The sequence below is a fragment of the Tympanuchus pallidicinctus genome, unplaced genomic scaffold (assembly GCF_026119805.1).
Source record: "Tympanuchus pallidicinctus isolate F22 unplaced genomic scaffold, pur_lepc_1.0 scaffold11, whole genome shotgun sequence".
NCBI lineage: Eukaryota > Metazoa > Chordata > Aves > Galliformes > Phasianidae > Tympanuchus > Tympanuchus pallidicinctus.
This window is the reverse complement of record NW_026294627.1, coordinates 5,297,450-5,321,554: the sequence shown is the minus strand read 5'-3', so window position 1 is coordinate 5,321,554 and position 24,105 is coordinate 5,297,450. Positions and strand designations below refer to the sequence as shown.

General features: G+C 43.6%; 1 protein-coding gene and 1 long non-coding RNA gene across 2 annotated transcripts in view; both read left to right on the top strand.

Moving 5' to 3' along the window:
- Positions 1–24,105, top strand: part of LOC128074598 (uncharacterized) — a 482,510-nt gene that overhangs the window by 326,205 nt on the left and 132,200 nt on the right. The gene's annotated exons all lie outside the window — the stretch shown is intronic.
- Positions 1–24,105, top strand: part of ME3 (malic enzyme 3) — a 112,372-nt gene that overhangs the window by 77,915 nt on the left and 10,352 nt on the right. Inside the window, exons 4-7 of the mRNA XM_052669860.1 lie at positions 261–336; positions 4,913–5,074; positions 8,008–8,111; positions 19,929–20,038. Of these exons, the coding sequence (XP_052525820.1) occupies positions 261–336; positions 4,913–5,074; positions 8,008–8,111; positions 19,929–20,038 (452 nt within the window). The remainder of the gene's footprint in view (positions 1–260; positions 337–4,912; positions 5,075–8,007; positions 8,112–19,928; positions 20,039–24,105) is intronic.

Genomic DNA, 24,105 nt, shown 5'->3' with positions numbered 1-24,105 from the left:
GGCTGAAATCTGCAACACCAGTGGCTGTTGAGTGAACCTGCATTAAAAATCTTGAGCCTTAGGTTTTTGGAATGAGGATGGAACTTGATACTAGTAATCCCTTGAGGTCTCATTTCCATGCAAGTGAATACCCTGTTGTTGTGCTCAGTACCTCATTTCTTTGAATTTTTGAGTTTCACCTTGTTGTTTGTTGTTTTGTGTTGTTGTTTTTTTTTTTTCTTGGAGTAACTAATTTTAATACAAATCTTTTTCTTTCCTAGGGGGTTGTTTATCACCATCCATGACAAGGGCCATATTGCAACAATGCTAAACTCTTGGCCTGAGGAAAACATTAAGGTATGTCTTATGTCTTCTTTGGGCTGGGAAATTAAATGCAGTTGTATGTAAAATGGGATGTTGAATGGCACTCTTTGGAATAATTACATAATTGCCTATTTTAAAAGTTAATTAAGAAGTATTCCCAGTCTCAGAAAGTTTCCAGGCTAGTGTTGAACCTGAGATAATCTGTCATGTGTGTGTGTAGTCAAGAACATCTTTATTTATTATTGGTCTATAAAAAGAGCCTGCATGATAATAAATTCATACAGAAGGGTGTTAGTGAAGATGTAGCATTTGAGTGTCGAAGTATGCTGTGTCTCATTCACAACTTGTTAGATGTACCAAAACTCTTCAGGATATCTCTGTAACTGCTTGCAGGACTCCTTCCCTATCCCAGTGAGTCATGCACCATTCAGCATTGCCAACTTTGCAAGTAACATTTGATATCCAGAAGCTGAAGAAATTACAGGCACCCCACCCAGAAAGTAATCTTTTGAAGCATTTTTCAGTAAGGCTCGTGGCTGGGCAAGTCCCTGGCATAAAATACAGTCAACATTTAAGACAGGTCATGTCAATCACCTTCTTCCATCAGTTTGAAAGTATACATGCCTGAGAATTTCCCTATTAACAGAGGTTCCCTATCAGTCAGCAGTTTCTTTCAGGAATAGAGATTGGGAAGCTGTGAAAAGCTTGCAAACATGTTCCTTTTTTTTTGTTGTTTTGGGGGGGGGAGAGGGGGGGATTTAAAATGCTTCTAGAAAAGGTAATCCTATTCCTTGTCTTTGCAACCACAATGAACAAATGTAAACTAGATATTTTGTCCAGATTCTGTCCAAAAACATCAATATTTCCATTTGTTTCTGATCAGGATTGTGAGCAGAACTCATTCTGGCCAGTAGGTATGTTTTTACAGATGGGGAAACCAGCATGGAGAGATCAGACTCTTGTTGAAATATCCTTCTCTGGCACCCAAAACAGACCATAGGAAGAGCAGTGGTCCATGAAGGAGATTCAGACACTCTGCTTTCTGAATTTGTCAGACTATGAAGGCAGTTACCAGCATCAGTTTTGGACTGCAGGGTTCCTTATATGTTTGAACACACACTTTGCCACGCCTGACCTGGTAGGCATCTACACACCTGAGATTTTGAGATAAGTAGGGAAGTACCTGAACTGCACCTAAGTCCCTGGTGGGACCCGTTTGCTTGAATAGGCTCAGACCACACCGAACACTAACAACACTAAGCCCCTTTCTGTGAAGAAACATCTGGAGGTGCTATTCCACTTCATGCTGCCTTAGAACTTTAAGGCAACAGCATTTACTGTGGCAATGGGAAAAGTTAAATTGTGTTAAATGTTAAATCCTTCCTTCCTTCCTTCCTTCCTTCCTTCCTTCCTTCCTTCCTTCCTTCCTTCCTTCCTTCCTTCCTTCCTTCCTTCCTTCCTTCCTTCCTCCCTTCCTCCCTTCCTCCCTTCCTCCCTTCCTCCCTTCCTCCCTTCCTCCCTTCCTTCCTTCCTGTGCTTCCCCTAGGAAGTGCACTCAACACTGCTTTTAGTCAAAGACACGACCAGAGTTATCAGGAAGACGTGTAGCACAGCTGGAAGTAGAAAGCAAGTTCCTCATCGTTCTCACTGTTAAACCTGTGGTTTGGTTAGAGGGATCTGCCCTGCTCAGTCAGAGGTTACTGTCCTCTTTGTTGAGTCTTCGTGGAGTTTTGATCAGATGAATGTAAGCAATTAAAACGTTACTTTAGTATACTTGTGTATCAGATATCCACTATAGCTTACTTATAGTTTGTTTAGGGTTTTTTTTTAATTCAAAGATCCACAAATAAACGTGAAGCTGGTTTCCCCTGGGTGATACAAGCAGCACTGAAACTGTTCTGTGCTGTGTTTTCTGTTATCCTGTATTTTTCAGTGTTACTTTAGAGATTCTTGGTGCAGCACATCTAACGCAGAAGAAATATTCTCTGTTTCACAAGCATATAAGTGCAGGGGAGACGTTCTTAGGCTTTTCTGCATAGTCAGAATTTTCACAATCTTTAATGCAATTTGCATCAGCTTCTGGATGAACCTGTAGCAGTGCATGTGTTTGCTGCTTTCCCTATTCCCAGTACAGCCCTCTGGTCCCAACTGCATCCAGGGTGTGGTGAAGGAGTGAACGCACACCCAGAAACAGATGGAGCCCACCCAAAAAGAGTTTTTCCCATCACCAACACTTCACACTGACTCAGAAGGAAAAACAAATAGGAAAATGTCCCAGAAATGGGGTAAATGTCCAAATTGTTGTTATGATCATGAATTTCCCATGGCAGGGCTTGTTCAGCCTCTGGCCCAGCAGTTTTTTTAGTCATTCAAGTCTTAATGGTCTTTTCACTGAATTTTCAATTACTTTTAGGAATTCTAAGTCATATTAACAATGGACTGGCAACAAGACAACAAGCATTCTGCATGTAGGATTTCAAAATAATCCTTATTACATAGAGATTGTCACTATTCCTGTGTGCATTGCAACCCTGGAATTTGTCATGCACAGTACCACCCTGTAACTGAGTGGCTTTTCTTGCTGAAGGGCAAAATAGATGTAAAAAGCAGAATGGATGTTTCCTGTGTATTTTTAGTTTATCCTCAGGCTTATTCCTGAACTACGCAATGTAGTGTAATTCTGGTCTGTTACAAACCTTGGCTTAGGTTGGGGGAGAAAATAGCCTTGGGAGGTGCACATAGTTTACGTTGAATAAGAGTGTGATTGTTCATTGTGCACAACTTTAAGTCCTTCCATGGCTTCTCCCTTTAATCATCTGAAATATGCAGGGCAAGGACACAAGGAAAGGCTGGATGTTGTGTTGAGGGACATGGTTTAGTAGGAGCTATTGGGAATAGGTGATCGGTTGGACTGGGTGATCTTTTAGGTCTTTTCCAACCTTGGTGATTCTATGATTCTATGATTCTATGATTCTAAGAAATCAGTGTGCATCTTCCTGAAATAGAAAAGTGCAGCAAAAGGTTTTTTCCATTCCTACACAAGGAAATGCTTTGCTGTCCCAGCATTAAAGCAACATATCTGTATTATCCCCACCCAAAAAATGAAGTCCATCTGTTGAGGTAGCAGCTAATGCCCCATTTTTCTATTTCTTAATACAGCACACGCATGTGTCTTCAGTTTAACATTAACTTTGCAGATCTTCAATTAAAAACTTCTTTGCAGTCTTCTCCTTTGAAATCCAAGCTAGGCTTGAGCTGCCCACAGTCAGTTTGATGAGAGCACTTTCAAGTGCTGGGACAGTGGTGGAAGTCTGTTGGGGTATTTGCAGTTTTTCTCCTCTATGGAACTGCACTGCAGTGTCATCCCGTTCTGGCTGTGTTTCTGAACTGCCCACTGAAGTGCCAGAGCCTGGGGACAAAACCGACAAATAGAGTAATTAGCCTAAAATTTATAAAGCTTGGTGAAACCTGCTTGGTCCTTTACTTCCAAGGCCCCAGTGCTGTACAGGGTAGGTTGAATAGGTCAGCTTTGGGCTTCTAATTTGGACCTTGGTAAGCATGCTTTTATTTTTATCTTTATTATTTTATCTCTTTCTTGTCACAAAGAAGTGAAACAGTAATGAGAAAAACAGGAAGTTAGGGCACAGAGATTCTTGAGAGGGAGCACATTGCACTATTGCTGAAATGCAAGAAATCGGCATGAAGAGTTAAATGGCAATCCCAGCTGGGTGGCAAAAATATCTGGTATTAAATATGTAATGTATGGGATTCCCTCAGCCCATGCTGCTTGCCCATGCTGATGGCTTCTGTCTTGTAATTTGGTGTAGCAAAGAGACCCAGATGTAATGAGTTTTGCATTCATTTTCTTGTGCTGGCTACACCACTGCAACTCTTCAAGAGTGGGCAGGCATGAACTTGTTACTTCACAGAGGCATTTCATAAGCACAAGCACTTTTGTGCAGAGCTCTTTTCTGAGGCAAAAAGGAAAGTCAAAGCCAGATCTCTTCTGTGCAGCTGCTGGTTGTGCAGACAGGGGAGCATGAAGAGCCATGCCTGTTTGCTTCTGCTATGTGAGAGCTGAAGTGCTGGCAAGCAGAGCTGCTGCTCTCCCACACTGAGAGCAGTTACCATCAGCTGCATTATCCCCATCCTAAAATGAACAGCCCTGTATCACTAACAGCTAAGAAAGAATCATGCAATCATGGAGGTTGGAACAGGCCTCTAAGACCATCAGTTCAACCCCAGCCCACCCTTACCATGCCTTCTAACAATGTTCCTCAGTGCCACATCTCCACAGTTCTCGAGCACCTCCAGGGATGGTGACTCTACTATTTCCCTGGGCAGCCTGGGTCAGTGCCTCACCACTCCATCTGATAAGAAATGTTTCCTACTAACCAATCTAGACCTCCCCAGGCACAACTGAAGACCATTACTTCTCATCCTATAGACCATTACCTTTTGTCATATATATAATGTGGTGTTATGTAGAAGGAGCAAATATCCATTGCACAATACAACTGCAAAATGGCGCTGATGTGAAAATCATGGTGCTGGCTTTGTTGTTCGAGCCTTGACAACTCCATTCAGCAGTGTCTTTTGGTCCTCCTAGGCTATCGTGGTGACAGATGGAGAGAGGATTCTCGGTTTGGGAGATCTAGGAAGTTATGGTATGGGTATCCCGGTGGGGAAGCTGGCTTTGTACACCGCTTGTGGAGGAGTTCACCCTCAGCAGTGTCTCCCTGTCCTGCTGGATGTTGGCACGGACAATGAGGTAAGACCTTCATAAACCTGCTGGGGGGAGAAGGAATTGAGATTAATGCTCAGCTGAGGCTAGTTCCCTAAATGTGGAAGCAAAGCCAGAGACATCCACGATGAGATGATGGCTAGACCAGCGCTGCAGGGAAGTGACCAGGTTGCATTGCTGTGTGATGCTCATGAAACTTTTGCTTTTATTGGAAACTGAAATGAACACTGAACAGCCTCATGGTCCCCTGGAGAGAAGAGCATTGCCATTTGGAGCTGAAGGATCAGCTCCACCTTTCAGCATGGTCGTGTGAGTTAAAAGACTTCAGACAGGAAGATCTAGATTTATTCTTCTTGTGGTAATTGTGAGAAAACAGATACCCACATCTGCACAGAGATGATGGTATTCGAGAAAACAGGGAATCCCTGCTGGGTGGTTTGGGAATGATTAATTGCAGTGTTTTGTCAGTGTGCACACTTGGCTACACGTGATAGCCAGACAGGAGGACTGCATCCGTTTGCAGATTTTTTGCCTTCTGACTCTGGCTCAGAAAGTGCAACATTTTAGCAATGCCAGGATGGACATCAGTGAGGATAACTTTTTTAAAAGGAGTATGCTCTCATTACATAGCCAGGCTTTGTTCACTGATGTAAATTGTACTTGTGCCTCACTGACCCTGAGGAAACCAAACACGTGTTTCTTGAGAGAAATAGAAATCTAGGGTGTAAAAGCTTTAAGCTTGTTATGAAGACAGATGCTACCATGACGCTAGCATGAGTGCCTGATATTTCCAGAAGTGCTTGCTGGAATTTGAACAGAAAGATGGCAGATGACCACACATGACATGTAAGTTGAGACTGACAATTAGCTTTTTGATCTCAGTCTCAGGGCTGTTTTATCCCTCTGGCATAGTGATCTATCGCAGACTGGTAGAACTTAGGATGTAACCCATCTCAGCCCAATCCACATTCCTGAAAATTGGAATCTCTGTGTTTGGACCTTCTGAGTTCTGAGTTCGGACCCTTCTCACTTTTTGGCAATCCCACTCCATAAAGAACTGCACTTCAGCTTGATTCTTTCATCTCTTCTTCCTCATCCTGCTCCCTCCTGCTTTGCACTCCAGCAAGTTTTGCACACTCTGAGCTCCCCTCCAGAGGCACGTGGGTGTAAGTGCTTCCTTATTCCTTACCCATGGGAAGCTTCTGACCACACATCTGTTTCAATCTTAGCATCTACTGAGGGACACTAAAATTCTAAATGACACCACTGATTTCTGAGGCATCTCCAGAAGTCAGCTGGTGTCAGAGAAAGGCACTACCTGAATCACTCTCTTGGGCACTTTTATTCTGCCTAAGATCAAGTTTAGTTTGTATGTCCTAAATATTCTCTGTGGAAGCAGTTTTCACAGCTGAGATTAAAATATAGAAGTTACTGCTTTCCAGCAATATAATCAATGTATTCACTTGCAATAAAAGTAATTGAATTATTTCACAGCTTTCTTATAAACCCAGCCCAACCCAACCCTAACTACATTCTAGTAACATCCTGCCCCACAAGTAAACTCATTTATCGGTATAGAAATAGCCACCTCCTGTCAGAATTCATCCTGTTCTTTTCTGCCTACTGCTATATAGCAAGCCTGGGGCACCTCAGGTAGAACAGTAAGTACATCAGACATATTATGTCTTTAGCAACAGTTCCCAGCTCGTCTTTCTGACAGTCCATAATACTTTGTAGACTGCCAGCAAATTGGTCTTTTCAGAGCTTGGCCTTTCTCAGCTTGCTGTTGAGGGAATGCTGTACTCCATGAACAGTCCCATAGTCCTAAAAGGACAATCAGAAAACAATGCAAATGGGTCTCTCTGGTTCGTGACCCCAAAGAGTTCAGTACCGCTCTCATCTTTCCTTCTAAGGAAACATCTGTGGCTGTAAAAGCAGATCTAATTTTAGCCCACCTGCCAATATTTGGGGCCATATGGCTGCAGGACAATAGGTCTGCAATGGCTTGTCCCCTTCTTGTATTAATGATTCAGTTCCTGAAATCAGAAGGGAAGTTGGGTTGTTTTGTAAGTGACTCACTGAGATGTTGGCCCACCTGTGTCCTGCCACTGCCCCATGATTTTCCCCAAAATATCTATTATTTTCACGCTGAGTCAGTCCTTTTAAGATGGCTTGAGAATCCTCATTTACCATCAGGTGGATTGGATGGTGGTTTGGAGAAGCAGCCTGCTTTTGTATTCACGACAAGCACCAAAAAATGAATGAATCTGTTGTGAAAATCCCATGTGCCTTGACAACTGCAGACAGCTGGAGTGGAGTGCTAGCTGGGTGAGGAGCTTGGGCACACCTCAGCATGCCATCACAGGTTCTGGTCTGCTCTGGGCTAGCATGCAAAAGCCATAGAATCTTAGAATCCTTAGAACTGGAAGGGAGCTTTAGAGCTTTAAAGGTCATCCAGTCCAACTCCCCTGCAATGAGCAGGAACATCCACAGCTTGATGAGTTTGCCCAGAGTCATTTTGGGTCAGTCATCACTTGAGATGATTTTCACTGCTCAAACTACTATTTATGGTCACAACATCTTTCCCAGTAACCTCCAGTGCAAAATCAAGTGCTAACTGAACAGTAAGCACTCCTCTCACCAAGTCAGCTTTATTCACTGGGAATGAGATACCTCAGCAAGAAGTCATGATGGAGTTGCCAGGGGGATGCAGAGCTCCACTGCCCACTGCAGTTAAGAAGCATCACACCTTTCTGGCTTTATTCCCACAAAAAGTCAGTTGGTAGCACAGCTGACTTCTTACACTTCCTGCTCACAAAAAGCTACGTGATCTGGTCTTCACTGCCAAGTGAGTAACAGTAATTTGACCACAACAGGCAGACTTCCTTGGATAGGCTGGGCCATAAATCTCCACCCAGCCATGGATGAGATGCTGTCAACAGGATTGCTTTGTGTCCTAGGCTCTCCTGAGTGATCCACTCTATATTGGACTGAAACACAAGAGGGTCCGTGGGAAACAATACGACGAACTGATTGATGAGTTTATGCAGGCGGTTACCAACAAGTAAGTGGTGTTACATACATGGCTGCTCTGAGCTGCTTCCATTTAAGAACAAATGTTGCAACTCTTGAAATAAACATTAGCGTGATGGATGGTTGCAGGCAAAGAAGGGTCGTTTAAATGCAGGTCTCCTGGGTGGCCTACAAATGACTCTTTGTGCTTGAGCACTCTGCGTCAAAATTATTTATGTCTTCAGAGAACTGACATGGGACTGACTATTTATAACCATTTCCTGTCCATATAGGCTGGAGGTGTCAAACATATGCCCTGTGGGCTGTATCTGGTCTCCATCATGCATTTATGAGACTCATTCAGCATAGGCAGAATCTAAACTTCACTTTGTTTATGTTTTGTACAGGAAGTTTCTAGCTCTCACCATTATGGGGGAGATCTAATTGGAAATGGCATGCTGCTGAGTGTGATGGTGTCTGTGAGAGCTGCAAGCAGCCTGTCTGTCACTTAGCAAAAACATCAGCTTCCCTGATGGCGTGATGAGGCCACGTTTCGAGCATTGCCGTTTTCATGGTGGGACAGACTGCATGCATGTTTCCACTCCTATCACATCGCAGGGGTGTGGGGTCTCTGCTGTACCAGGGAGTCTGATGTGAAAGGAGCAGAGTCACTTCTCAGTGCTGTGTGTACACCTCTGGCACTGCACTGATTCCCCATTCTGGAATAAGGGAAAACACATTAAAATCTGCATGACTTTGTGGAGAGGTTACCATAAGGAAGAAAGTGAGAACTACTCTTTAAGAAGAAAATAATAACTGGAAAGCCCCAAGCTCCCGAGCAGCTTCTGCCCTTCCTAAAGCAGCAGAGGACACTGGTCAGGAATGGCAGAGCTGTATCTGTGCCTGATTCATGGGCTGTTGCTCATCTGTGTATTGTAGGTGCGTTGTAAGGTCTTTCCTTCACAGCCAAAGGAGCTATGTTTGATATTCCCTCGTTCTGTCTTTCCAGCTGGCAGCATATGTGTATTCCTGTATAAATGCAAGGGAGTGGGTGGTACGTGTGTCATCAGCACTCAGGTCATCAAGTCTCCCTTGAGGTAGGAGGCAGAAAGCCCAGTGTCTAATGGCTGCCCCTTCCCATCCACTGAGAAGCACGTCTTCACGTACGATCTGACCGCCCGTCTGGATGGATGTAGGGAACAGGGGCTGCAGTGCTGAGGACCATCAGCCACAGCTAATGAACCAAATTTTGAGTGCATCATGGAGAATTTTGGCATCGTGATGTCATCGCTCCTTGCAGCATTATGCTGCACACTGGGCACGTATAGGGCTGCAGTTAGGATGGGAGAATCTATGATTCTGTGATCTCTGCTGCTCAGCACCATGATGTAGACATGCCCCATATGACAGCAGGCCAGTCCATTACCCCTCTCAGCTGCAGGTGCCCACAAGCTGTGCAAAATTGCTTCTTCTCAGCCTGCGCTACAGCTGTGAATGTAAACACAGCCATACAGCCCTGCCTGCTGCATTCAGAATATCTGAGGATGACTGCAACAAAGTCTGTTGTGCCTGTGCCACATGTCGATGATACCACACGTGAGTTCAGTTGTTTGGGGATCCAGTTATGTCTTTCCTTCTTCTCTTTTGGATTGCCACAAACCTCTTGCAGTCTGGAAGTCTCCTTTGCAGCTTTGTGTTCATGGAGAAATTCTGTTTCCTAAGGGTACTTCTTCTCACAGAAACCTTTTGTCAGTTCCTTTGCAGGAGAGTCGCCCACACGGCCAAATCACTGCTGGCTCAAGGGACGTTTGTCACTGACGTGGAATGTGTCCAAATCCACAACAAAGCCAGGGGATTGAAGATTTACTGTCCTAATGGAATAATAATCTTAAGCAGATGTCAAATTTCTAGAGCTGGAGACCACTACAGTCAGCAGAAAGAGCTCCTGGTCTCATTACAGCCACCTTATAATGAAACCAGGAGTGTGTCAGAGGCTTCAGAATTAGCACTTACAGTACGTTGAAATAAAGTTCAGCTTCTGGGCAATTTTAGAAAGAAAAGCACTTTCTGAAACACCTGGATAAATTTCTGCATGGTGCCTAAATCTCCATTCATTACTGTTCCACGTAAAATACATAAAATGACTGAGTTCTCTAATAACAGCTCCAAATTGTGCTTTTCAACCCTACTGGGAGGCAAGCACAAGCAAACTTTGCCCATTGAGCCCGCCCTCTGACCGAATGAAACAGCATGGCAAGTTGCTGATCTCTTGCAATGACTAATAGGCTTTGTAGGAGAATATACACTACTTCTGTTTTCTGATTCTCAGTTACCATGGTAAAGGGTAAGGCAGTCTCATTCTTGAACCGGCACATTTTTGTAGGATGGAATAGATATTCACCCATGGTGTCCAAGGATTAGATCAGAGTAACCCGCAGAATTTCTGAGGCCGACATATCTGAGGTTCAACAAATCCAAGGGCAAGGTCTTGCACTTGAGTTGCAGCAACTCCCCGTTCAGTACAAACTAGAGGATGTAATGATGGAGCACCACCCTGCCAAAAAGGCCTTGGAGGTACTGGTGGATAGGAAGCTGGACATGAGCCAGCACTGTGCCCTCACAGTCCAGAAAGCCAACCGTATCCTGGGCTGCATCAGAAGCAGTGTGGCCAGCAGAGTGAGGAAGGTGAAGTTTTTTACACTAAGGGTGGGAGGCACTGGCACAGGTTGCCCAGAAAGTTGGTGGATGCCCCATCCCTGGAGACTCAAGATCAGGCTGTATGGGGCTCTGAGCACCTGATGGAGCTGCAGGTGTCCCTGTTCATTGCATGGGGTTGGACTAGATGGCCTTTAAGGTCCCTTCCAACTCAAACAATACTATGATTCCATGATGAGTAATTTAAGGTTGAAATCAATACTCTATGGGAGATACTGCTGTGCTGGGGCTTATTCTGGTCACTCCTGTAGTTCCATCATACATGAGAAGTGCAGCTTGGTGGCTCCAAGTGGCAGGAGGTGGTGATGGACGTCCTGTCCCCAGTTCCTGGCCCCTTTTTTGATGCTGGCCTCGGCTGTGCGCTGATGGATGCTGAGCACGTAGCCTGAGGCTGAGGCACCAAACTCCAGAAGCCTCATTAAGCTGTCTTAACTTCACTCCTGTTTCCTTTCCCATCAGTGCTCATTAACAGGGTGACCAGCGAGACAGCTTTCTCTTTATCAGCCTCTGCCATATGGCCAGCACAGAAGACATCAGGAGATCAGGTGCTCAGCTTCTCAAAATGGGAGGAGAGTGAAAATAGCTCTTCTGAGTTAGTTTTTCTTTGTTGTTTTTTTTTGTTTGTTTGTTCTGGTTTTTTTATACCTGATTTTTTTCGTCCAGTTGCTCTCCAGTAGCTTTCCCCACAAACACACTCTCAGGTCACTTGTGCTTTCCAACAGGCAGAGTGTGCTCCACAAAGACCACCTCTGTTTGAGCAGTTCTCCAGTACCCTGCATCACAAATTCACCAGCACCTTTCAGAAACAAAATCACCTGTTCCCTTACGTTATTTATTCAGGTAATGCAGTTAGGTTGGTTAACTGAAAGACTGAAGTCTGTAGGCACCAGTAGCCTTCACAAAGCCCTTGTGTAACCCTGACTGCACCTGACGTCTCTCAGCAGATGTGTGTCTGCCAGGAGACCCACACCCTGTCCACAAGAAGCCTCCAGCTGCAGTCTTTTTGCAGACCCGGTGCAAGGACCACAAGGTTGTTTTGCATAAAAGCACAGGAGAGGCATGGCATCCTTAGTGCTGCTCTTACTGCTTGGAAGCTGTGAAACATGCTCTACAAAGGGTGGGTTGGTTCTGGGTTGTTGTTTTGTTTTGTTATTTTTGTTTGTTTTTTTTTTAATTAAGGACTATAATGAATGTTAACTTTGATTTTTCAAGAGTTTTTTTCCAAGAGCTTTGTGATTGGGCTTGCCACAGCCTTGCTCCATATTCTGCATCTAACAGTAGCTGATAGCAGGTGCCCAGGGATAAAGCTAAGAGTAGGCATACATGCAATGGTACATCCTTGGCATACTCCCCAGCTTCCAGTAATCTGAGATCCAGGACATTCAGGGATTTCCTGTTATCTTCGTGCTTCAAGGGTCACTTCCATTGATTTAGCACTCAAATCCACAGCAGGCTCTGTGCCTCAGGGTATGCTGGCTGTCTTTACGTTGGTGGAAAAACCTAGTGAGACTCCTACCTAATGTTAGAAATATTGTGCAGCCTAAGAAGATAGTTCCTATTGGGTTTGTGATGCAGCTCCCTGGAGCGGAATTTCTAAATCCAGGACTTAGGGCTCTAAACATTATATTGGCTGCAACTGGCCTGATTTTGCCAAATTGCCATCTGTTGGCTCATGTTCTAGCATAAAATCAACCACATTTGTGTTTCACAGCGATAACTGTTATTACTGCTTCATCTGCTGTAACAGGCATGGCTTCATAATGTGGATCCAGCTTAATGACCTCTTAATGTGGTCCAGCTTTCACTGTGCTGTAATTAACTTGACAGTCTACAAACCTGACTCATGTTGTTTCCATTTCAAAGTAAAATAGCAGAGAAGATTGCGTTTTCTAACTTATCTCTTAATCTCTACTTTGAGTGATGTAACTTGTGCTGTGAAATAACATCACAATATTGGCTGAGAGTTTCAGAACCAGAAGGTCAACTTTTATTTTAATTCACCAAAATTTTAGTTTTCATTTTAATGTTTCAAATGGAAGAACTTCTCTTCATCTCAGCTATGTGGAAATGTTAAAGAGAAAGGCTTTTTTTAATGTTAAATGTACTATCTATGGTTTGCAGACCACAGGCAGACAAACTCTGCCTCAATCAGCAGCACGCTGCCTGGCCCTCTGCCTCCAAGTAGTAAACCTATCTCTCTGTTGTCTCTATCTATCTGGGTTTCCTTTTCCTGCCAGAAACACACACACATATGCAAACACTACAGTCCTGAAGTGATGTTTCCCAGACATGAATGACACTAGAAAAGGCTGAGCCTCCTGGGACATGTTTATAGTTTTGTCTACCCTGTTATTACAAAGAACCCACAGCACTGCTGCCACCAGAAGACTCATAGTGAAGGAATAGCAAGAATGATCATGGTCTTTGCACCATTTTACATGGGATGAAGAATACTTTTTCCTTCTAAGCCTCTTAGTGTGGCACCAGTGCTTGTTTACATAGGACTGCTGTTGCGATCTCTTATTCTAATGCAGATAAATGCATATCTGATTCTGTCAAGGTCAGCCATGGAATTACACAGGATAGGAGTCTAGTCTTCTACCATTCTATTCATGAAAACTCATTTTCCAAAGACCATGTGGAAATGATTTGCCTTTCCTCTCGCTTGATGCCCCCATTTCTACCCACCTGGGCATGCTCATGGCAGCCCCTGTAACACTGCAGAGGTGCAGCAGTGCTTCTTATTAATGCACAAGGACAATCACAGAATCATAGAATCATTAAGGTTGGAAAGACCTCTAAGATCATCTACTCCAACCTCCCACCTACCACCAATATTTCCCATCTAGAGATGTGTGTTATCCACTACAGATTCTACTAACAGAATCTTTTGAGTTAGCATAGCTCAGAAATCCAGCAGGTGGATCATAGCAGCACCAGAACAGTGCAGCGATAAACAATTGCATGAATCCTGTTCCAGGAAATAGAATAACTTCCTAATAAACAGTTTCAGATGGTAATTTTTACAATAAACTTGTACCACTGTTAGGGAGACAATCTCTTCCCATAGTTTTGATCAACAGTATGCTATTACATCAAAAATCCAGTTTTGTGCAAAATCTACTTGGCGAGGTCTGGAGAACCAACAGAAATTAATGTGTGGGGCCATTCTATAAACCATTTCTCAGTGAGGCTGTTTTCACAGGAAGGTTTTTGCAAGGTGTGGGTGAGGAAGCCTGAATTTAGATCACAGTCATCTATGGCACAAACCCCCAAAAATGCAAACAAATGAGACAGCAACATTTACTGTGAAAGACTTATGATGATGATGACTATTATCATTATTATTTTAACGAAGAACTGATGAAGTACATCTTCTTTCCAATTCTAAAACATAGCTAGATGAATTCCAGGGAGGGCAGAGAACAGGTCCACACACGGTCTGGCAGCCAACAGTGAAGCAAGAGACATAGTAAATGAAATAAATAATGACCTTGTAATGTCACCAGATTCATTATTGACACTACTGTGGCTGTGACAGAGTGAGGACAGAAGCGAGGAACTGTTTTTAGAGAGGAATTGGACTGAGTGCTTTAACTGAGAGAGTTGTAACTCCTAAGGCCTCATTTTTGCTGAAAAATGCATGGGTGCTTAAGACATCAACTTGGATAATGTGTAGTGTCCATAAAACACTTTGTTACAGTATCTCTTGATTTATCCCCAGTATGTCTTAATTCCTTCATGTCAGAGAGGTGCAGAAATTAACTGCCTATGCTTCCCTTTCCACAGTTGGAAAAGATAAGGGTTACTCCTGCTAAGTGTAGTGCTTCAGTTCCAGAAGGTAGGGCTGCAGAGATCCCAAGGGATCTGCATGCAGGAACAGATTTGAATCCACAATCAGGAGGTCAAAAATCAAAGCTTTTTTGAAAATGGGGAAAAAGAGCTGGGAGATGGAAGAAAGAGTATTGGAGAGGGCACATGTTGTATTCCAATGGATGTTGTCAGTCTGATAACCTGATATTGGAGCTTTTCTTTCACATAAAGGGTGTTTGAATCCTAATGTCCAGGATGCCCAGACAAAGTGATGCTGTAAAGAGGATGAGTCACTGAGAGTCAGGACTTGGAGGGAGCCAACCTTAGCTGGAAAGCATTCAGCCCTGATGTGACCAACTGCTTTTGGCTTCGGACTCTCCAGACTCTGAACTGGAAATTAGATGAGTCATTGGTGTTGGTAGAAGTGTGGGAGAACCTATGAAAGCTGGCAAAAAACTGAACAGTTTGACCTCAGAAGCGTTTTCCTGATAGAGAAGTTTGCAAGATCTTGCTACTGATCCACTCCCAGCTGTAGCTACAAATGTAAGAATCCTTACATGTGGCAAATGATCTTCAGAAATCCCTGTTCAAACATTCACGTTGCAATCTCTTTTTCTATGGAGAAGCATCCTGTGCATATGGACAGTGAGCACGTTATAAATGCACAGATGTGTCCCAAGTGGGGCTGCCTTCAGATCAGAACACACAAGTTAAACAGCAGAACTTCTTCGCTGGTTAAACAGAAGCATACCTCTCTAAAAATGATTCCTCCGTATACAAATTACTAATTTGGGTTTCTTAATGGAAATGACGATTTTTCAAGTGAAACACAATAATTTGACAAAGGTTCATCAGTTTCCATTTTAAAAATGTGACAGCAGGTCACATACTGGCTGATGTACTTCATTCCACCCCGAAGTGCTTCCATGTACCCTGACAGGGCACCATGTGGATATCCCTACACATAAGATATAGCAGGGCAATTTCTTCAGAGATAAAGAAAGTAATGACAGGCTTTGAAGGAAACCAAAGCATTGTGATAAGCCCATGACCTAAGTTTTATGGTCTTTCAACCCAGCAGTGGTGATTAGATAACACGGTGAGAGTTATATCTCCTAATGTAGGTGTTTAATAAAGCTAGACATCTAAATTTAAGGTGGTCAATTTAGAATGTAATTCACACAGCATGTGGAAAAAGAAGCATCTCCAGAATTGTTATCAGCTTCTACAAATTGCTACTGGATGTGCCTCTTTCTCTCCCTTGAGACGTTGTCTAGCTGAGCATTACTCAGCCAACTTTTAGCTATGTAAAGGTAGTGAAGAAAACCTCACTCTGCACTGCTTTTTCTTGGCTGAATTCCTGTACAAGCAGCAGCTCTCTGACCACCCTTTCCCTTCGTAATAACAACTATTCTCCACGTTATCTCCCAAGCTGGATGTTTTTATAGCATCAGTGCCTATTAAAGCACTTCTGTCTTCATTCCTAAATTGGCTACGATTTACTTTTGGATGCTACTCAAATACTGCTGGTAGAGTGCTTTAAATTCCTGTGGGCTGAGGCAGGTTACACAAGCATTGAGTTGCTGTGCCATGAAGAACAGACAGTAGAACTGACTCACCGTGTTGCTACTTGGGAGGATGTTATTGCAAATGGCCCCAAGAGTTGTTTTGCTCATGCTCAATTTGTCTTTAGGCTTAACAGCTCATCCTAGAAAGGAGCATTGCACACAGCCACCAAGGGCTGTTAGGAAAGAGCAGTAAGAATGAACTGGTTGGTTTTGAAGACAAAACTCAGTAATTTCATGTTTAACTTCAGTGACCCAGAGCAGCACAATTTCTTTAAAATCCTCTCAAAACCCAAGTAAGATGAGTAGTCCCTGAGGCCCTGAATTTGAACACAATCCCAAAGTTTTCATCCATGATTTAACTGGGCACATTTCATATAAAGTATCAGATCTTGGGATCTTGCCATGACCAACTTGTAATTTTTATCAACAAAAACTTGAGTTCTCACATTACAAATCAAGGCTCAGAAATGTGGCTTGCACTTTAAGAGCTTCAGTGGCAGAAAAAAAGAAAATAATCTTCAAAAAATATCTCAATGAAAAGCTTTTGCTTTCCAGCACAAGTCCCTTCATACCGAGAGGCACGAAGAGAAATGTTCATGGGTCACCATGCTTTCCTGGTCCTCTGCTTAATCAAAACGATGAAAGATAAAATTGAATAAGATTGAATTCAGAGCGTTGCCTCATGCTGCAGAGCAGGTATAGGAAGTAAGGAGGGCATTCTCTACTCAAATCTGAAAGTAATATTGAGATTAATACTCTAATAAAAATGAGTCTAGTCCAGGCAACCCACTCACCTCCCCTTAGGCTCTTTGGAAAGCTGCTCACATGCACATTCATGCTGGCTGAGGTCACTGATTTTATTCACCAAGTCCAATTTTTTAATATTTCCTCAATGTAATAAGACATTAGAGAAGTAGTTTCTATAGCAACAGAAGTTGCTTAAAGATTTGCTAATGCTTTGCTGTGAGATGGCTGCAGATGTTCTAAATGCTGTGTCTCCTCTCTGTTACCATCCTCTGGAAAACTGATGTTCTGAGGTCCTTTTTGTATTGTTTGTTCGCACAAAATCCTTGGATATTCAAAGCGTTCATTTTGAGTTCCAAGACTTTATGTAGAGAGAGTGGGGAATCTTCATGCATTGCTCTTCAGAGTGTTGCTTAGTATTTCAGAAGAAATTTTGCTACTGGATGACTCCTTGATAGCTTCCAGAATCTGCAGTGAGAAGACTTAAAGTGCATAAGCAGTCTGTTTCTCAGATATTCTCAGTGTAACTGTAGTTAGCAGGAGACTGCGGGCAATTAAAGAGTATCTTATGCAAGTTTTCAATAGGCACCATTTAATGTTTCTACTTTCAGATAACAGCCATAGGACGAGGGGATGGCCTTCAGTTGCACCGGGGGAGGTTCAGGTTGGATAGTAGGAAAAATGTCTTCTCAGAGTGGTGAGGCATTGGCACAGGCTGCCCAGGGAGGGGTTGGTCACCATATCAGGAGGTGTTCAAGAACCATGGAGATGTGGCACTGAGGAACACGGTTAGTGGGCATGGTGGGGATGGGCTGACAGTTGGACTAGAGGATTTGAGAGGTCTTCTCCAACCTCAGTGATTCCATGGCTGTATGATTTTGAGCTGTGTAACACAGTCCATCATAGGGGGCAGGGAAGAATTTGTCCTGTTCAGAGTCATAAAACCAATTGGAGCTGTTTATTGAGGAGACAAAATGCAAAATGGCACAAAGTCTAGGATTTTTCCATCTTAACATATGGCAAGCTGGAATTTCGCCATCTTAGTGTCTAGATCCTGCTGATTTACAAAGCTTGTTGGTGCCCTGGAAAATCCAAGCTTAAATCTATGTATCCAGGGTGGGAGGAGAGGTGTAACCACAACAGGAACATTGCACAGGGCTCTCTCTTGCTCATTTCAGCAAGTCAAGAAGTTGCTGTCTTGCTAGCCAGTATGACTAGTCGTGTTTGTCCATCTGCCCAGAAAAGTTTCACTGCACTCTGACATTGCAGAGCGTGGAGTAAACGTACCTCCAAAAGTAAGAGCTCACAATAATCACAGACTCACCTCAAAAGCTGTGTGCTGTATCTCTTTCAGAAGAGGGGAGACCACATACTGAGCATGGCAGACCATCTCTGGTGGTACCCAGGTGCTAGGATGGTCCTCAGATTGCACAAGAGATAAGTTGAAGTTGGCCTTGGTCACAGTATTTCATGTTAACTGGGAAGAAAAGCACTTTCTCTGGGATGATCATAGAATCATAGAACGGCCTGGGTTGAAAAGACCACAGTGATCATTCATTTCCAACCCCCTGCTATGTGCAGGATCATCAATCACCAGACCAGGCTGCACCATCCAGCCTGGCCTTGAATGCCTCCAGGGATGGGGCACCCACAGCCTCCTTGGGCAACCTGTTCCAGTGCGTCACCATCCTCTGGGTGAGAAACTTCCTTCTAATATCTAACCTAAATCATCTCCCTTGTGGATATTAACTGGAGTGAGGTGTTGAATTTGAATGGGAGGGATGTAAGGTGATGCTGCCTCTGCACTGCTGTCAGTCCCAGAGAGGCTCAGGGCCCCAGAAGAGTGCAGCTATTGAAAGCCCTTCTGCAGGACTGCTGCCCAGGGGTTGCTAATTGGTGTGTTGCTCCTTCCCTCTGCTCATTCCACTGTCCACAGTGCTTATGTAGGAACAGATTATTTATGGCCTGGTTGGATTTTATTAGCAAAGCTTTCATGCAACCTAGTGTCATTCAAGTGCTGGAAGTATGTAGGGAAGGAGCAGTCTGAGTATTTCCCAGTTTTTAGAGACTACACACTTGCTCTGCTATTACTGGATAATTATGGCTGGTTTGCAATAATTTCCTGTCTTTGGTCTATACGGGTCACTAGCTCTCATTGCATGCTGGTTTGCAGTGAAGGGAAATGTGTTTCCAAAGCACAAAAACGTGACTATGAAATCACACAACAAAGTGCTCAGTTCCATGTAATCTTACAAGCAAGTTTTCTCATCTTTTCATCATCTGCAGTTTAAGTGGGCACTTGGCTGTTTTTGCAGTGAAATTTGCTCTACTGAAGCATGGCAAAAGATCATCTCCTACACTTAGAGAAGATCATTGCTAAACATACCAAAAGTATTGTTAAAAATACCAAAATATAATAATGGAGAGCCATATAAGAAAGGAGGAGACAAACTCTTTAGTGGAGTCTGTCGTGATAGGACAAGGGAAACTGATTTCAAATGTAAAGAGCAGAGATTTAGATTGGAAGAAGTCTTTTACAGTGCGGGTGGTGAGGCACTGGCACAGGTTGCACAGAGAGGTGGTGGATGCCCCATCCCTGGAGACACTCAAGGTCAGGCTGGACAGGGCTCTGAGCACCTGATGGAGCTGTAGGTATTGCTGTTCACTGCAGGGGGTTGGACTGGATGGCCTTTAATGGTCTCTTCCAACTCAAGTGATTCTGTGATTCTATGATACCACTGAACATTTGTTATAGCAATAGTCCAAAAATGCACATAACACACATATACAGACGTGAGTGGGCAAATTATGAATACAACTCACTTGTAGTTAGAGATTCTGTATTTCTGTGTGTGTGCAAGTTGGAAAGGATGTGATCCTGTGTGACGTCACCATGGTACATTTCTATTGCTATACTTTCATCTCAGCACTTGAGTCTCTACTGGTTGCATTATCTAGTAAAAGGTGTATGTATTATTCCAGGTTGTGGAAATATCTTCATGCATTTTTAATTACCCCTTATCTTGCAGGTACGGCATGAATTGCCTAATCCAGTTTGAAGACTTTGCCAATGCTAACGCATTTCGTCTCCTCAACAAATACCGCAACAGATACTGCATGTTCAATGATGATATTCAGGGTGAGTACAATAGAAACATGCAAACTGCACCTTCTCATGAGGAAATGATGAAGATCACACGAGTGTTAGTTACACAATACTCAGATGTGTGATAAGCTTTAGCTTATCAAGCCATCACACAAGCATAAAAAAAAAAAAAGACAAAAGCACAGCTGTCTAAGTTGAAAAATGAGTCTCCGTTGCTTTTGGTAATTTAGTTGTTCTCTGCAGCAGTGTTGTTCTATGGGGAAAATGGATCATGTGCTTCAGGTTATTAAGATAACTTAGAGAGTCCCATTAATTTTCTTATAATCTATCTAAAACAATACTGACATTTAGCAGTTACACAAGTTTCCAGGTGGTCATTAGCTGATCCTGGCAACGTTCCTCTATTGTTATCTTCCCCATTTCGTGCAGAAATGGTAAGGTAAAAACAGTTTCTTTCCTGACTGTGGATGCTAACGCCAGGGTAATCTGAGAACATCCCTGGAGTGGTTAACACTGCTCTATCATCACCAAAGAGCAACGACACCATCACAGCTGGGGTTAGAAGCAGCATCTCTCCCAGGCCATGGGAGGCTCTGCTGTCAGCAGAATTACTGAAGCGTGCAGAGACATGCAGGTGGTACATTGGTGGCATTCCTGCCTGGTGCTCACTTTGCTTCAAACCACTGGAAGTTGCGTTTGCCCATCCAACAGAGACAGCAACTTCCCAAGTGACAAAAATAACCAGTTCTTCTGGGAGTGAGGCTTGGATTGTGGGAATATGGTGTGGTTGGGTGTGTGGGTTGAATGTCACTTCATGAAGAGCGTTTAGATGCAGAGTTTAAACATTTCATAAAAGGTGAGGCATATATTCCTGTACAAGCAGACTTGCTATTTGTTCTTGCTACCCAGAAAGGCTTTCAGTGGAGAGAGAAGCACTGAGAAACAGAATATAGGGCATACATTTTTGAATGGAAGTTTTGAATGAAAGCGCCAAGAACTCAAACTTTCTAGGAGATGAACAGAGGAACCCCAGAATATGAAGCAGACAGTGCAAAAGCTTATTTTGCATTAGTTGCTCTCTGTGTGGGTGAAAGAGAACTCATCAGTTAAAAGAGTCCAGGTGATGAGGCAGATCTGTGGGGCTGGATGTAGGCTTCTTGAGGGAACAGTAGGATTTACATCTTATTAAAGCCCCTTGTATTCTCAGATAAAGCATCTAGCTGGCACTGGTTTCACAGTAGTGGGTATGGAAAGAAATCCTCCTGATCCTTTGAGCTGACAAACGATGAGTCAGGGGAAGCAAGGCACTGCTTCAGGTTTTTTTATGCAGCTGTCAGAAAGAAAAGGGAACACTGAGGCATGGTTAGGAATGAGTTCTGGGGGACCTTTAGGAAGGTGATACAACTTGGATCTGCTCAGTTAACTGCCTTGGAGTCATGTCAGACATTAATGGACTCGAATTTGGATGAGTCTGTTTCACCCACACTAATTTACCACTCTGTATCCTCAGCTGATAAGAGAAAGGCAGCCAGTGCCCTTCTCTCTCTTACACCCTCCTGTTCTTTGTTTTTCCTTCAGGCTCTCTCTTTTCTAACATGCTGGTGTTTCATGACTTGCAAAAAAAAAAAAAAAAAAGCAAACTGTGCTTTAAATGATTAATGAGAATTATGCAAAGCCTTGCATTTATTTTGCTCAAGTCAGACAGGAGCAGACCTCCTGAAGCTTGAATAATCCCAGCTTCTGAGCTGGCACTGTATATTTTCACTTAAAAACATCTCTTAGGTGCAAGCAGTGCAAGGTAAATCAGGCCTGAGCTGTACTAATTGAAGGCCTCATGCATTGGTTTGTGGGACTGTGAATATAGTGTGCCAGTACCCACCCACAGAGGCAAGATGTGGGAAGATAAATTACACCACTTCATCTCCCTTAGGCCTCCCTCTTGCTGTCCCAGGGCCTTACACAAACAGAAAGCAGTTTAAAATATTAAAGCCTAATTTTTTTTATATTTGGTCACACAAACGACCGGATTGCCAAATCTATCGTAACCCAGCAGAGTCACAGTGATTCAGACCCTTCCCAGCTCAACCCAGCCCAAGCCTGCTGATGCTGACTGGGACACCTGCCAGGTACCACAAATAGGGACAAGGTGATTGCTTTCATTCTGAAAGCCTGAGGGCTAGCAGGAGCTGGCCTGCAGTGCCTGCACACAAGGGCTCCCCATTAAGGAAGAGGTTCCTCTTCCTCTGTGGGGTGATGACATCAGTCCTTTCCCAGCTCTGCCTGGGTTCATGCAAGGGGCAACAGCTTCAATTTCAGCTATGTGGGAGAAAATTGATTGTCCCTTCTCCCCGATTCCCTGTGAAGTACCAGGGAAGGCAATGCAGCACATGTGAAATTGGAGGGACATGAGACTGCTTTGAATCCTGCTCTTTGTGCTCCTTTTGTTACTTTGCTCTGCTAAACTGTGCCCAGCTCTAAACAGAAGGTAGGCAACTGAAAACTGTTACAGAAGTGCCAAGCCCTGTGAAACCCTGAGGCATCCTCTGCTTTTCTGCTTCATACAGGAAGTTAATAAAACCATTTAACAGTTCAATTTGGATTGCACTTCTAGATATCATCCAGTCCAACCCCTCAAAGTTAGGTCCAACTTTGACTTTAGGTCAGGTTTGCCCAGCCTGATGAGTTCCAGTATCACCATGGATGGAGATTTGAGATTCCTGAACTATTCCATTCTGTTCTGTTCTCTTCTGTTCTATTCTATTCTATTCTATTCTATTCTATTCTATTCTATTCTATTCTATTCTATTCTATTCTATTCTATTCTACTCTACTCTATTCTACTCTATTCTATTCTATTCTATTCTATTCTATTCTATTCTATTCTTCCATTCCATTCCATTCCATTCCATTCCATTCCATTCCATTCCATTCTTTTTGAGCTACCTATTCCAAAGTTTATGTATCTTCATTGTGCATTGTTCCCCTAAAATCTAACCGTCGTTTCCCTAGGTGCAAACTTGTGTTCATTGCTTCTCATCCTCTTGCTGTGCATTTCTGAGAAGAATCTGACCCCTCCTTCTCTACATCCTCCCAGGAGATGGATTTAGAGAGAAATCAGATGCCCTCTTTTATTCTCTTCCAGCTTAATAAAACGCGGTCACGTTGGACATTAGGAGAAACTTTTTCTCTCAGAGGGTGGTCAGGCACTGGAATGGCTGCCCAGGGAGGTGGTGCAGTCGCCGTCCCTGGCAGTGTTCAAGAGGCGCCTGGATGAGGAGCTGCGAGATATGGATTAGTGCTTGTAGTACTGATAGGAATGGGAGGGTGGTTGGACTGGATGATCTTGCAGGTCGTTTCCAACCTTGCGATTCAGTGATTCTGTGATTCTGATGGCCCTCCTCTGGGCAGGGCTGATTGAGTCGTGCAAACAAGCATGAACTCTATCAGGGAAGGTTCAGGTTAGATTTTAGAAAAAGTTTCTTTTCAGATAGAGTGGTGAGGCATTGGCACAAGCTGCCCAGTGGCAGAGTCACCATCCCTGGAGGTGTTCAAGAGCCATGGAGATGTGGCACTGAGGGACATGGTGAGTGGGTGTGGTGTGCATGGGTTGATGGTTGGACCAGATGATTTTAGAGGTCTTTTCCAACCTTAATGTCCCTCCACAACTAGAGGGATCTATAAGCTGTGCACAGCAGTGACTTCTTCCCAGAGAACTTCTCAATCTTTTCCCATTCGTAGGAGCAATGGTTCCCCTTTGTTGTTGGAACACAGAATAATAGAATGGCTTAGGTTGGAAGGGACCTCAAAGATCATCCACTTCCAACCATTCTGCTGCAGGCAGGGTTGCCAACCACCAGATCAGGCACTAGATCAGGCTGCCCATCTAACCTGGTCTTGAATTTAATGTCTCTTAACCTTCTAAGCACCCCATAGCATCAGCCTTCCAGGACCGTTCAGGCAGCAATGCCTCAGCCTGGAGGAACATTGCTCACTGCTGTACCTGAGGTTGAGAACAGGCTGATGTTCCAGCAGTGCAAATGTGAGCAACTTCAAAGATCTGGGCCCATTTTGCACATTTCCTTGTGTTTTCAGAAGCTGGG